This window comes from Mycetomoellerius zeteki, unplaced genomic scaffold (assembly GCF_001594055.1).
Source record: "Mycetomoellerius zeteki isolate Tzet28-1 unplaced genomic scaffold, Tzet1.0 scaffold481, whole genome shotgun sequence".
Classification (NCBI taxonomy): Eukaryota; Metazoa; Arthropoda; class Insecta; order Hymenoptera; family Formicidae; genus Mycetomoellerius; species Mycetomoellerius zeteki.
In genome coordinates, this window is record NW_017257481.1 from 47,907 (window position 1) to 62,959 (window position 15,053).

At 30.7% G+C, this 15,053-nt stretch overlaps 3 protein-coding genes across 3 annotated transcripts; all 3 read right to left on the minus strand.

Moving 5' to 3' along the window:
- Positions 1-290: 290 nt before the first annotated feature.
- Positions 291-3,479, minus strand: LOC108727364 (odorant receptor 22c). Its single transcript, XM_018455473.1, has 3 exons — positions 3,336-3,479; positions 2,176-2,887; positions 291-631 (listed from the first exon to the last, which is right to left on the minus strand). The coding sequence occupies exons 1-3, from the start codon at positions 3,477-3,479 to the stop codon at positions 291-293; spliced, it is 1,197 nt and encodes a 398-aa protein (XP_018310975.1).
- A 1,446-nt stretch (positions 3,480-4,925) lies between these two features.
- On the minus strand, positions 4,926-5,727 carry LOC108727358 (odorant receptor 2a-like). The gene is given in 4 exon segments (XM_018455466.1): positions 4,926-5,158; positions 5,161-5,256; positions 5,446-5,550; positions 5,661-5,727. Coding segments are annotated over 4 exon segments (501 nt in total).
- A 2,701-nt stretch (positions 5,728-8,428) lies between these two features.
- Positions 8,429-12,970, minus strand: LOC108727359 (uncharacterized). The gene is made up of 3 exons (XM_018455467.1): positions 12,896-12,970; positions 11,030-11,690; positions 8,429-8,769 (listed from the first exon to the last, which is right to left on the minus strand). Exons 1-3 carry the CDS (start codon positions 12,968-12,970, stop codon positions 8,429-8,431), a joined length of 1,077 nt encoding a protein of 358 aa, XP_018310969.1.
- Positions 12,971-15,053: the final 2,083 nt, after the last annotated feature.

Genomic DNA, 15,053 nt, shown 5'->3' on the forward strand with positions numbered 1-15,053 from the left:
CAACAATAAACAATAAATTCTTAATTTATATGTATATATATTATCATATTGATGATTATTGAGTTATAAGATTGTGCGTTTCGCGCGATTTATTACAATATGGTATAATACAACAATCGTTCGAGCTCTTTGGACATAATATATTCTTATCTAACGTTTGGCAAAATATATTAATCGACATCGTACGCAGACATAGCTAGAAGTATTCACGTATGCAAAAAAATGAAAAAAAAAAAGAAAATATCGTTGAAAATATCATAATTTATAATTATATGCTGACAGTATCAATTTTACACATCTATCATCACTCTGAGAACGGAAAGGTAGGAGCCTGTAGCTTTTAAAATCTCTTTGAATGAAAATAAGTTCATCGGTAGAAATTTTCCGGCTGTTGTTTGGTGACGCAACTTTCCTCGAAGCATCACCATAGGTAGATCTTTCATTATTTTTACATCAAAATCGTACCATGGACTATCGTAAGCGCTGTACGCGATCCTTCCAGTTACATGCTCTAGCTGATCGCCAGCATAGCAATAAAGATATAGTTGCACCAGCATCGTCAGAATTAAGACAACGTGTTTTATTGCTGCAATATTATCGTTCAATTTCAACGATATTATCAATTGCATACCTAAAAATAGATTTTAAATTACTACAAAAAGACCTGCAGTAATATTTCAATTTTTTAATATACAATATTTAAAAAAATATCAATAATTTTATTTTTAACATTTTATTTATTTAAATTTTTATTTAATATTTCATCAATTTAAAATCTTTATTTCAAAATGTATGTGTAATACATTCTTGGTTTTTAAGAATGTATTTACTTTCTGCAGAACGCTATACCGATACGTAAACTTTACGTACAAGTGATCGAGATCATTAAGCTCTAAGCTATATGTCTTCAGTGATCATTAGAAGGTCTAATCTACCATGCTAAAGGCTGGACAAGCAAAGATGAGCTTTTCAAAATTCTATTCGTTAGGTATATATCAATTTGGATTGGTGGTTATTATTGTAGCAAAGAGCGATAAGTAATTTCAATTTTTAAGCATTTTTGTGTTGTTATGTATTTTATTTAAATGTGTGTGTGTTACAAAAAAACATATTCAATAAAATTACATACTTTATATCATTTCAAGATTGAATTTTATAGCATGCTTATTCTTTCTTTCCTTTTAAATTAATAATTAGGTTATTTATATTTATAAAGATAGATTGTAAACATTTTTTCACTAAAAGTGTGAAATGTATGAAAAACTTGTGTTACATTTATTAAGAGTTTATTTCCTTGTAAGTAAAATTTACAATAGCCATACTCAATATCACTCAATAGTATTCTAATGATAATAATATAGTTTTAAATGTTTACCGGTAACAGATTTAGTAAATATGATAGGCACATTTGCCTTTTCAAGAAATATCTAAATATGTATGTAATCTCTTGAGAGATTTTATTTGTCTTATGTTTCATTTTTTCATTTTTGTAATATTTTTGATATTTATTTAACATTTTACCCTTGCTCTAAGTTATGAAATTCTTTATTAAAGTAGTTACAATCTCGACATGTTAGCTAATATTTAATATATAATTTTTAGAACTTTAGAAAGTCAAATCGTGTAAAAGAAGGAATTGTGAAGTTTAATATATAATATCATAAATTAATATTGTAATATGCAATAATAACGTTACATCACAGAATTACATCTATCTTATCAATTTGGAGTGAAAATATTAAATGATTTATGAACGTTTGTTACATAAAAAGCTAATAAATGTAAATTTTTTTGTAAATTTTAATTAATACACAGTAAAAAAATTTTTGTATTTGTGTTGGAAACGGTCTACTCACGTTCGTGTTAACAGTTTGTATTGAATTTTTTAACATATTCGAGTGTTAATTTAATATAATGTGATTATGTTATTTAAAGATTTTTTGTGAAATTGATATTCAATGTTTCTTAGTCTCAAAATGACACAATTTATGAGTAAATGAACAAGGGGACATGCGATTTATGTTAAATTTAACACATTTTTTCCAACTGTGTACAATTCTAAAACATAAAACGCAATCATTTTTGCCAAGGAAAGATCATTGTATTTTGTATTGTATAGTGCATAGTAAGACATAAATTTAAAAAAACAATTTTAAAATCACGAAAACGAAATACCTTCTACACAAAGCAACAACACGCTCATTGAAACCTGCGTTAAGATAGCCATGTTGAAAGCATACTCAAAACTGTCAGCGAGTTTTATTAAATGGCAGTGTCTGATAATTAACATCTGTATCTTCTTTTTGCAGTTTTGTTTTTCCACCTCGATGCCAGCGAAATCCATTTGCAGTACTTCGAACTGCCCGCATAGATGCATCGCGAGACCGAAGAAGAAACCATCATTTCCGCAATGTGAAGTGGCATTGACGAAGATCTGTGCCGCTTGCAGTAACAAGACGCAGCTGTACGTGATTGTTGGTAGCGACCCGAAAACGCAGTAGGTTGCTAAAAAATACGTCGTTACCATCGTGTCGTTATCATTCGCCTTGGAGACGTTTAGCCAAGGTATCAAACTGTCGAACGGTACGGCCATGAAGAGAAACGAGACGCCTGATGCGTAGCCCAGATATAATATCGTCAAAGACACCACTCTGCCGACATGGGTGTACCTCATCATAACTTCCCGTTGTTGCTTGTCTCGAGACATCGACCAGTCGTCGATAATGGACGTCACCAGGATGTAAGTGTGCTTCCAGGTGAAGCGGATAACGAGAAGCTTGGAGAGGCTGACGACAGATGAGAGGTCCATTAGAAAAGCCTCCATCATGTCCTCAGTATCGAGGCACTGCCGATATGTTTCCAGAGACAGGCTGCTGATAGTACTGATCTAATCGCGGAAGGGATCGCGTTAATTCGCGATCTCTTTATTTTTATTTGCTAATTACTCAAAAGTTTTAAATATCTATGGCTAGATTGTTCCACCTTTCGATAAATATTAGCTCACTCTTACTCTCCTATTCTCTTAACCTTTTATTCTTTTACTCTTTTGTTTATCCATTAAATAAATTCCCACATAGTTTATCCAAAGATGGAACAACCGGTCCTAAGTATTTTTTGTTAAAAAAAATTTTTCTAGAAACGAAAAAAGAAATAACGACAGAGTAAAATATACTTTGATGAAGACATTCTTTCCCAGTGAGAAATGATAATGGAATCGATGTCGAATCGATGTCGATTCGACGTCGAAATCATCGAATCGACGTCAATTCCATTGTCATTTCTCACTGGGTTGTATATATCATTAATTTGTTAATAATTATTTCTGTAATATTTACCTGGATCAAAATGGCTAAGGAACATCGTGCAATAGATTTGAGCTCTCCCGCATTCAAAGGCCAAACTCCAATTATACTAAGAACTTTTTCGTAAACATTTAGAGCATAATGAGATTCGTCATTCCAATTTCTTGCTTCCTTCATTATTTAGTCAAAATATCTATCTTCTTTCTAAGATTTGGTTAAAAAATTAATTAAGCCTAATGTGTATCACGTTCTGTATTGTATCAAAATCTCAGTCTAATTTAAATAATCTCAATTACAAAATTTTGTTCATGTTAATATTAAATTACAGCAATATTTTTTAACCTTAGAATGTAATCGATATGTAAATTTTACGTATAAGTGAGCGAAATCATTGAGCGTTAAATTATGCCTCTTCAATGATCATTAAAAGATCTAATCTGTCAAGCTAAATGCTAGGACAAGCGAAGATGAGTTTTTAATATTTTGTGTTATAATATTTTATTTAATTAAATAATTTATTTAATTAAGTATTATGAAGAGACACATACAGACATAATTAGATTGTTTGCTTTATATCAATTCTAGAGTGCTTTTACTTTTTTCTTTTCTCTTTTAAATAAATAATTAAATTATTTATGTTTATATAAAAGGCTAAATTATAAATATTTTGTCATTTAAAACAGTGAAATGTTTGAAAAATTTATGTTACATTAATTAAAAGTGGCCTCTTTCCTTGTACATAAAAAAGTCTCAGTAGCAATATTATAGGTATCACTCAATAGTGATAGCATTCTAAAGTTAAAAAAATGCGTCGCACTATTAGTAAATTTGCGAATATATACATGAAAATACACTTTAATGACAAAAAAATTACATATATTTTATTTAATGTTAATTCAATCAAAAAAACAGGTTAATGCTATAATTGCGAATAATTGTCACGCACAAGACGAGTAAAATTACTGATATCCGTTTCTCCCGATAACGTTTATTCGATTTTTTTTACTGTGCATTGACCAAGCTCCAAACTTATTATGAAAGCGCGCGGAAGCAAAGCCATCTTACTACCTACGCCGTCGAGGGCGAGGCGATCTTCTTTGATCTTTTATTCAAGTGAAAAACGACGTTGCGCCACGCGGAAACTGAATCGGCACATCGAAATCACATGTTTCTATACGATACGTTGCTTTGTAGTTGAGGACTGTCTCGCGAACTTTTGAACTCTTACCAATTGCAGTCTCTACCAAGAGACCTTTGAGCGAATATATGCATATAGGATATGTGTAACGCAGTACACACAACCACGTGTCTTTTTTATCGTAGCAAGAACATAAAAGGAAATACGAAAATTAATAGTGTATCACAGTCTTCTTATGCTGTAACTCTCATGTAACTGAAACCGAAACATATAAGTATCCTATGGCATTACAATACATTTTGTTTATCATAAAACGTTAGTCTATCATTCTGTGCTGTTGAATTGAAAGGGGACGAAAAAGAGGGATATAAGATGTCGTGTATTGTTGAAGAAAAATTGGAAACTTTTGTATCAAAACATCGCGACGGGAAGCGACAGATATAATCTACAATATTGCGCACCTTTAATAACTAATAATATATTATTTATTCATCTAACCTAACACGTAGAACCGAAAGATACGACGCCGTGGACTTTAAGATATCTTTGAACGTCATCATGACTATGAAATTTCCAGCTGTCAGCTGATAAGGAACACTGGCTCACATTAGAATAATCTGAAAATCCTTGGCTACACTAGCCGGTCGCTCGTACCAATCACAGTCGTAAGTGGCATAACACAATGCAGTGCTTCTCATCTCCAAATAATCACCGACATGTAGAACGACAATTGAATCAGCATAAGAAGTAAGATACTAGTGCTATGTATAATCATAGATAGATTTCCAAGAGGTAACGATGCAATTAACATGTATCCTAGAAAACATTGAAAATAATGAAATTTTTATTGATACATTATGCTTTATTAATTTGTTATTTTATTCAAAAATTTATTTTTATAGCGCATATAACTATTTTACAATTCAAATTGAAATTTTATCTTGTGATTACGAATTTTGTAAAAAATCTTTAAATTTATCAATCTTTCATTTAATAGCACATTACCATCTGTACACATAACAGTACTGATAACGAACGAGTACATCAAAACGTTCGCATTAAACAATTCCTCCATACACTCCGCCAACCGGATAATTAAGTTGGCAGTGCCTTTGGACCATTTCGGCTATTACGCATCGTGCCCAACATAAACACCCACTATGATATCCACGAGAATGAAGGTAAGTACTATCACGCACGTAGACAATGCATATTTCAACGAATCATATCATTATCATTCCATAATCCAGCGAACTTCTTATCTTTCTGCATGGCCCAATCGTCCATTATAGAGGTGACTATCTCGAGTAAGATACCTGAGCCGAATAAGGCCCACCTATAATTTATTTTATTTTTTTTTAAATTCTATTTATAAGGATATTGAAATAAACTAAGTGATAATCAAATCTTTATTTCATTCACTCCCAAAAATAAAATATATTATTTATATAGAATATATGTAAATAAACGAGAAAAAAAAAATTTTATTAAACTCTGACATTGGGTCTTATTACGTGCACATGAATATAATAAGACCCAAATAAAAAATAAATTAAAAATAACAAAGAAAGTAAACATTTTCTTTCTAAATCAATTTTAAAATGATTATTAATCAAAACAAATAATAATAGTTATAATAATAATCACGTAAGTAGGCCTTATTTAATAAGTATATATTTAAAAAAAAATATTATACTTATACTTATTTTTAAAAAATTATTTATTAGTTATTATATTTTCCATAGTTAGGAAGATGAATAATATTGTAATGAATTATAATAAATTATGAAACATTGTATACTGGTAAATTTTGCAGCAAATTGTTATAAAAATGATTCATACTAGCCTCATACACACAAGTTTTTGTTGATTAAACAAACGTTTGCTATCGATTCCAATTCTTTAATTCTTTTTTATCTACTTTCTATGACACATCTTTTAAGCATATAGTGCAGGCGTAAAGCGAGTTTTAAAGTAATAAATGTAAAAGTGGGCCTTATGTTAGTGCCTTATTCGGCTCAAGTACCTTAATTTCTTTCGGTGGATAGGTGTGATTAGTACCGCCTTAGTCCTTGTAAGGACTAAGGCGGCAACGGTAGCGGTTGCCAGCAAGTCAAGAGATTTTTTCGCATTATTACAATACAGGTAGATTTCAGTAAAATAAATGAACATTGGAAATACCTAGAAAATAAAAAATTGCCATGTATTATAACAACAGTTATAGAAAAAGAGTCAAATTTAGTTATTTATACGTATAATACAAAATTTGTATTAGTAATGCGATTATAAATTATTAAGATACTTTCATTGATAAAGAGATTTACATATCAAATATAGTAACAAGCGTAAAGATGAGATTTACATATCAAATATAGTAACAAGCGTAAAGATGAGATCTATTTAATTTTTAGAATTACGTTACTTTTAGAACTACAAATCTATCAAATTAATAATTTTTGCAATGAAGAAAGGGTAATTACAAATTTCAAAGTTCATTAACATTTTAACTACGATTTGGCTAATAGAAGTGACAATTACAAATACAAAAATAATTCAGTATTTAGAAAATAATTCAGTAAATAACTGTATTTAGTATGAAAAATAATAAAGTTTTTGATAATATATATCTGTTAAGGAAACAACGTATTTTCAGGAATCATTTGACAGTGTAGATAGAGAAATGCATAATGAGATATTCAAATATAACAAATTAGAATAAAAGTAGAATTTGTTAAATGTGGTTAAAGCGTCTTGTTAAAATATTTGTATTAATTATAATATCAAAATAATACTAACATTTTATTAAAATTCATGAAAAAGAATGGTAAAACTTTAAAAAATGGACGATCTCACCAATTCTAATGACCTTGACATATATGTTGTCAAGGTCATGATCCTGAGTGATCTCTTACAAATTTTAACCGTCACTCATTATTCGTTAAAAAGTTATTAACAAAAGAAGTTACTTCCTTCCCTGCCTAGGGGCGCGTGACTTCCACGCGAAGCGACTTCCACCCCATCTCCCCCCCTGCTTGGGGGCGCACGACTTTCACTTGAAGCGACTCCTACTCCATCTCCCCCCTGCGCACGACTTTTATAATTATACTGTTGCACATGAGTGCAACAGTACAATTATAGCATTTCGACTTTCTATGTACGTTTAATTTAAATTTTATTTGTTAGTAACTTTTTAACGAATAATGAGCGACGGCTAAAATTTGTAGGAAATCACTCAGGGTCATGACCTTGACAACATATGTCAAAATCATTGGAATTGGTGAGATCGCCCATTTTCTGAAGTTTTACCAAAAGAATCATATAGTCAGTGATTCATTTAACGGTACTTGCTTCTAAAATTGCAGCGATAATCCGTGCATCTGAGGTCTGAGGTGAAAATGTTTTTTTTCCCTTCACAGATGCCAGATGCCGACGCAACTGACAATGAGAGCAAATATGCACCGATAATATCACAGTAATGCCTGTATGGAAAATCATTCCGAATCCGAAAACTTCTATGACAAGTATATGATCGTTATATTAAGGCAAAGCGAGGAAGTATTCATAATTTTTTTCGAAGACATCACCGTATTGCATCTTTTATTCGCGTGCGACTACTTCCAGCCGCGTTGACTTTTTGCGAGACGCCGCAGAACGTAACAAAGAAATCTTTTCTTGAAAAATGTCTCACGCTACAAATGTCGCAATTTACAAAGCTGCTACCTTGATGTATGTGATGAAGCAATACACGGATATTATATTGCAGGTCTAGTCTAGCTAGTAAAAATATTTAAATCTTACAATCTTATATTTCTCATAAAAAATACACGTAAAAATATGTATATATCAATATTCCGGAGAAACTAAAATTTGCTCTCTAATTTTTTATTTATAAATTTTATATAAGCTTAACTATTACGATGGAAAGCGGGAAATGTAGTCGACAATATTGCTCAACTTCAACAACTGATATAATTTATACAATTATTATTTATCCATCTAGCATAACACGCAGAACCGAAAGATATGACGCCGTGGACTTTAAGATATCTTTAAACGTCACCATATTCATGACCACGAATTTTCCGGCCGTCAGTTGATGAGGAATACTGGCTCGCATTAGAATAATCTGAAAATCCTTGGCTATATTAGCCGGCAGTTCGTACCAATCACAGTCGTAAGTGGCATAACACAATGCAGTGCTCTTCATCTCCAAGTAATCACCGGCAAACGTGTAAAATGACAATTGAATCAGCATAAGCAGTAAGATGCTAGCGCTATGTATAATCATAGATAAATTGCCAAGAGGTAACGCTGCAATTAACATGTATCCTAGAAAATATTAGAAATTTGTAGTTTTTATTGAAATAAATAATAGGAGATTCGATATTTCTTTCGTATCATAAAGATTATAATTATAATACGAGATAGCTGTACATATATTTTGGCCATGGTAAAATATCATTGTAAATTACAATTTAAAAGTTTTTTAATCATTTAAAATATGTTAACGTATAACATACATGTTACACCTTTTGCGAATTAAAAAATAAATACTTCTTTTACTTGGATTTCTTTGCAATTTCATACCTATAGTAAAGGTATCAAATTAAAACAAAGAAATTAATGGAACAAATGAGAAGTTACGTCGCTCAATCGTCGGTGCTAGTAATAACATTCTGATTCTAAATTTAAAATAAAAATTGCAAAATTCAAACGATTGACTTAATATATATTAACACTGATATCCGGAAGTTTTTGGAGTCGCTAATTTTGAATCCGAAGTCAAAATTTACAAATTTTTAAAATACAAGACAGCGGACCAAAATCATTATATTATCATAAATGCAGTTGCACAAACGACTAAGAATGAAAACAGCTAGATAACAAAAAGGATAAGATTAAGAAATACCAATAATAAATAAATGTAGTAATATGTCCTCGAGGCACATATTACGATAAAATGTAAACATAAGTAACAAGGACATGACCCGGTTGCGCGATCGGTATACAAAAACCGATCGCAGCAACCTAACTGTAATCGCGAAAGTGCTGACGATCACGTGCCAATACGGCAAGGACGCTCAACTTACACAAAATCGCGAAAATAAAACTAAAAAGAAGGAGCAGAGGCAGGTCACTCGATTAACTCTTGTCATTCGTGACGTCGATTGTCAGCGGTTTGATAATAAAAATATTAAAGTTTATAAATATGAAAATGTATAAATATATGAAAAATATTAAAGTTCTATTATAAGAATAATTTAAATAAGTCTTGAAGTTGAATAAAATTCATTAAAGTGTTCAAAAATTTAAATATTAAGGTATTAAAACATAAAGTATTATATTTATACTAAATTTGGTAATCAGAGTTCTTTTAGTTCATTGATTTCGGATATAAGAAAAAAATTAAAAAATTTTAAATGGGGTATTTAATATAGCGGACCTACACTGCAAAAAATAGACAGATTTGTATGAAAGTACATGAATACTTATAAATTTTAGATTCGCTGATTTTAAATCTAAAACAAAAAATTGTCAAATTTAAAATTATGAAATACTTCCATTTTACACAAATCAGCCCATTTTTTGGATATTGGAGCCTCCATATTAAATCAGTCTTTTTTAATTTTTTTATTTTTATTTCTTATTTGTTATCAACGCTCTTAAAAATGTTCGAATACCCGATTTCAAATGACTGACTTGAATGATTTACTTCGTAATATTAGGTCCGCTATTTTGAAATTAAAAATTTTTTAAACTTGACTTTGTATTAGTAAATAGTATGAGTAATTAGCGACCCCTGTAAAACTTCCTATATATCAATGTTCAAGAAAATTTTATATAAAAAAAATATATACTTCCAAGAGTTAAAAAGAATTGAAATAAGCTTAAGAACAGTTATATTGTAAGTTTTTTTTGTGAAATAATTAATTCTTTGTCTTCAAGAATTTATAAATTTAATATAAGGTCAATTTAAGCTGAAAACACGTGAAAAATTCTATGTATGCACGTGTATATACGTTTGTATCTTATTAAATTTATAGTGTTTACCATAAATAAGCTAAATAATTTTATTTAATTCATTATGATTAATTAATTTGTTATTCCGTTTCAAAATTTACTTTTATGCGTACTATATAATATCTTATAATCTAAAGCCGGCGGCACACGATGCTTGTTTTCCTTAAAGCTCTAGATATACCAAAGTAGCGCAATCCTTTTATCTGAGCCGAAATGCCGACAACTTTCCTATTGGCTATTTCGACCGCCATTTTCGACCTAGTTGTTTGTAGTCCAATAAGCGCTTACAATTAATATTATTGCTATATGGTGTGGTTAGTAAGTCGAAAATGGAGAACCTTTGCGCTATTTTGGTATATCTAGAGCTTTAGTTTTCTCGCTGGATTGCTAGTTGGATTAGAATCTTGCTACCGTATTGACTGCGATGCTGGCACTATCAGGTGGCAAGATTTTAATCCAGCTAGCAATCCAACAAGAAAACAACGTCTTAAATTAAAAATTAATCTTGTAATTATAAGTTTGCAAGAAGTCTTCAAATTTAACAGTTTCTCATTTAAAGGCATATTACCATCTATACACATAAGAGTGCTAGTAACGAACAAGTACATCAAAACGTTCGCATTGAATGACTCCTCCATACACTCGGCCAGCCGGATAAGTTGGCAATGCCTTTGAACCGCTTCGGCTATCGCGCGACGTGCCTCGCTAACTCGGAATTCCGATAGTTTGATACACAACGCGTCAAATTGGGAACACAGATGCATGACCTGTCCAAAAAAGAAACTGGTAGTACCAAAGGTTATTATACCAGTGGTGAACATTTGCATCGCCTGAACCACCGTAAACGCCTGTTGCAACGATGCGGTTCGAAATACGCAAGATTGACTTTTATTATTATCAAGTTGTCCTGTTTTCGCTGTAATCGCTGATATCGCCATAGCGGCATAAACACCTACTATGATACCCACAAGAATGAAAGTAAGCACCGTCACTCGCGTCGACATTGTCGCATATTTCTCCATGATCCAACGAACTTTCTTATCTTTCTGCATGGCCCAATCGTCTATCATGGAGGTGACTATCTCGAGTAATTCTTCTCGATGGATACGAGGTGTGATTAGCCTTGTGAGGGCTAATGCGCCAGCGGCACCGGTTGTTATCAAGTCAAAAGATTTTTCGCTATTACAATGCAGATAGATTTCGGTAAAATAAACGGACATTGGAACTACCTAGAAAATAAAAGATTGTCATATTATTCAATAATTATTAAAAAAGAGCATATCGTTCAATAATAATTATTAAAAAAAGAGCATATCGTTCAATAATTATTAAAAAACAAATTTAATTATTTTGTTATTCATATTATATGTATAATACAAAATTTATATTATTATTAAAATTTATATTTATATTATGTATTAACATGATTGCGAATTATTAAGATTTTCTTTGTACGCACGCGCGCGCTTGTGTGTGTGTGTGTGTGTATGTGTGTGTGTGTGTGTGTGTGTGTGTGGGTGTGTGTGTGCGCGCGTGTGTGTGTGTGTGTGTGTGAAATTAGCATACAAAAAATAGTAACAAATGTAAGGATAAAATTTATTTTATTTTTAGGACGACATTTTTAGGACCATCATAAAATTAATAATTTCCGCATTGAAGAAAATATATGAACACAGATTGATGAAATTCACTATATATTTTTATTAACATTTTAACTACGATTTCATTGATAAAGATGACAATTAAAAATATAAAAATTTCAGTATTTTGCAATATAAATATATAATTCAGTAAATATATATAACTATACTTAACATAAAAATTGTACAAGTTTTTTGATAATATCTAAAGAAAGTATTTATATTAAATTCAATATATTTTTTCCAACTCTCTCTCTCTCTGTGCAGTTTATGATTATATTTCAAATCCGTCAAATCGAAAATCGTCTAGAATTGATAATTTTATTTGTATGTTTACATATGAATATTACTGAACAAGATCCGTTTTGAACGAAAATGCCTTTTTTCTTCTCTGTTATTAGTGTTTAGAAGGTCCATACACTTTCCATAACAGTAATCGTAAGATGTACCGTAAGAATTAGTCAATCAAAGTCAATTGAAAGTTTTTGATAATTCCTAACTGCAGTGATTGGCTAATTCTTACGGTACGTCTTACAGTTACGATCACGGAAAGTGTGTGCGGCAGTTTTAAAACTCATCTCAAAATCTATTTTACTTAATATTGTTTACTTATATTAGTTGAATCGTCTCGTTAAAATATTTATATTAATTATAATATCAAAATAATATTAATATCTTATTAAAATTTATGAAAAGGAATATCACACATAATCAACGGCTGTTTTAACGGTACTTGCTTCCAAAAATACGGCGATAATCCATCTGAGGTCCATGAAGATGTTTTTCTCTCTCACAGGCCAGACGCCGACCCAACTGAGAGCAAATCTGTGCACCGATAATGTCACAGTAATATCTCTATGGAAGATCATTCCGAATCCGAGGACTACTGTCGCAAGTATGCGACCGTCATATTGAGACGAGATACGAGGAGATATTCGTAATCTTTTTCGAAGATACGTATTGCATCTTTTATTCGCGTGCGACCGTCTACATCCGCGTTGACTTTTCGCGAGACACCGCGGAATGTAATAAAGAGATCTTTTCTTGAAAAAAGTCTCACGTTATAAATGTCGCAATTTACAAAACCGCTACTTTGAGATACGCGATGAAATAGCTTACGGATATTATACATCGTTTCTTCTTTTATTGTAAAAATATTTTAATCTTAAAATCTTCTGTCTCTCATAAAAAATATACGTAGATATTATATACCCGTATGTCATTGTTAGGGTCAAAGTATAATTTCCTTTCTATTTATTTATAGACTGCGAACCTATACCATATATTATACTTCGAAGTAAAATTGAAATATTAAAAAATTGTGATATCTTTACTGCGATATACAATTGATTTGATTTTTCTTTAACCAAGAATGTATAGAATAACAGAATAAATTTGATCTCAGTTATACAAAATTGTATTACATTAATAAAAATGCCGTATTGCATCTTTTATTCGCGTGCGATCGTCTTCAGTCGCGTTCGCGAGATATCGTGAAATGTAACAAAAAGAGGTATTTTCTTGAAAAATGTTTCACGCTACAAATATCGCAATTTACAAAACCGCTACCTTGAGATACGTGATGAAGCAGCACACGGATATTACATCGCAGGTCTCTTTTCTCTTGTAAAAATATTTGAATGAATTTTTAAATCTTCTATTTCTCATAAAAAATACACATAAATATATTTGTGTGTCAACGTTCCGGAGAAACCTGAAATGTCTATCTAATTTCTTATTTATAAATAGCGAATCTATCATATACCATACTTTGTAAAAACAAAGATATTGAAAGTTACAACATATTTACTACGATATGTAATTTATTTTATTTTTCTTTGTAATCAAGTACGTGTGTATATATATATATATATGTGTATGTGTGTGTGTACTTGATTACAAAGAATTTTATATATATATATTTTATATATATACATGTACTTGTGTGTGTATATATATATATATATTATATACATATATAGAGTATAAGAATATAAAGCTTGATAGCTTTGTGCCTTAATATTAAATTTTATCTCTGTAAAATTTTATTGTATTAATAAAGTACCGCGTATATTCTATATCGTATCTTTATTTTACTAAAAGAAACATTAGTTGCGAGATTGCCTTCATAGCTTTAAAAAAATCTCATTGTGTGTCATTATTGAAGATGTCATAAATTTGAAGATATTCTAACATTGAAAGTTCAATTAATTTTCAAGTGGAACAAATAGGAATACCAACTAGAGCTATAATCGCCGGTTACTCAAAAATTGGCGACAAGTCACAGCTCATAACCGGTTAAACATCCTTCTCACTATCATCGCGAATCTCTGTATTTCATGTTATACAGCAGTATACAGAGATGACCTTGGCATCCAGAATTGAAGAGACCAGTGTACCTTCGTCGCGGACGCACATTCCCTAATTCTTCGCGAGGTCATCGACTGTCCGCTGAAAGAAACTTTTGTATAGCGTATATGTAGAGGAGCCGGTTTTACCATACTCAGAAAAAAGGTATATAGTAATGGAAATTACGTATAATATGATTATACAAATTTTATGTATCTATATATCTATGAATTAATGTACATAGTTGAATAAATTGTTTTAACTAATAGCTTCTCGATTCAACTTTAGTTAAAATAATTATAAAATAGTTTATTCAATGCATATATATTCAAAATGTGCATGTTTATTCTATGTACATTAATTATACATAATGTAAAGTTTGTACAGTTGTCATCTATATATAGTTGCGATCATTTAAAAAACACTTCTTTTTTTCTGATTGTGAATGTACAAAGCTGTTGCTTCTTGAAATAGTTACTCGAATCTGTGCCAATGATTTTATGCGAAAAGAAAGATATCTTTATCTCCATGATAAGAGTTTTATATTCTTATTCCGGTACCGAATTCCTCTTTATCTGGATTGTAAAACATTTCATTGAATTC

What these genes read in the sequence shown, in the direction of transcription:
- LOC108727359 (XM_018455467.1), bottom strand. Translation starts at nt 12,970, where the DNA reads ATGATCTTCCATAGAGATATTACTGTGACATTATCGGTGCACAGATTT. An exon ending in GTTGGGTCGGCGTCTGGCCT is followed by an intron (nt 11,691 to 12,895) that starts GTGAGAGAGAAA and finishes TTTATTTTCTAG; the next exon opens with GTAGTTCCAATGTCCGTTTA. An exon ending in CACTCTTATGTGTATAGATG is followed by an intron (nt 8,770 to 11,029) that starts GTAATATGCCTT and finishes AATATTTTCTAG; the next exon opens with GATACATGTTAATTGCAGCG.
- LOC108727364 (XM_018455473.1), bottom strand. Translation starts at nt 3,479, where the DNA reads ATGAAGGAAGCAAGAAATTGGAATGACGAATCTCATTATGCTCTAAAT. An exon ending in CCTTAGCCATTTTGATCCAG is followed by an intron (nt 2,888 to 3,335) that starts GTAAATATTACA and finishes TTCCGCGATTAG; the next exon opens with ATCAGTACTATCAGCAGCCT. An exon ending in GTTGTTGCTTTGTGTAGAAG is followed by an intron (nt 632 to 2,175) that starts GTATTTCGTTTT and finishes ATCTATTTTTAG; the next exon opens with GTATGCAATTGATAATATCG.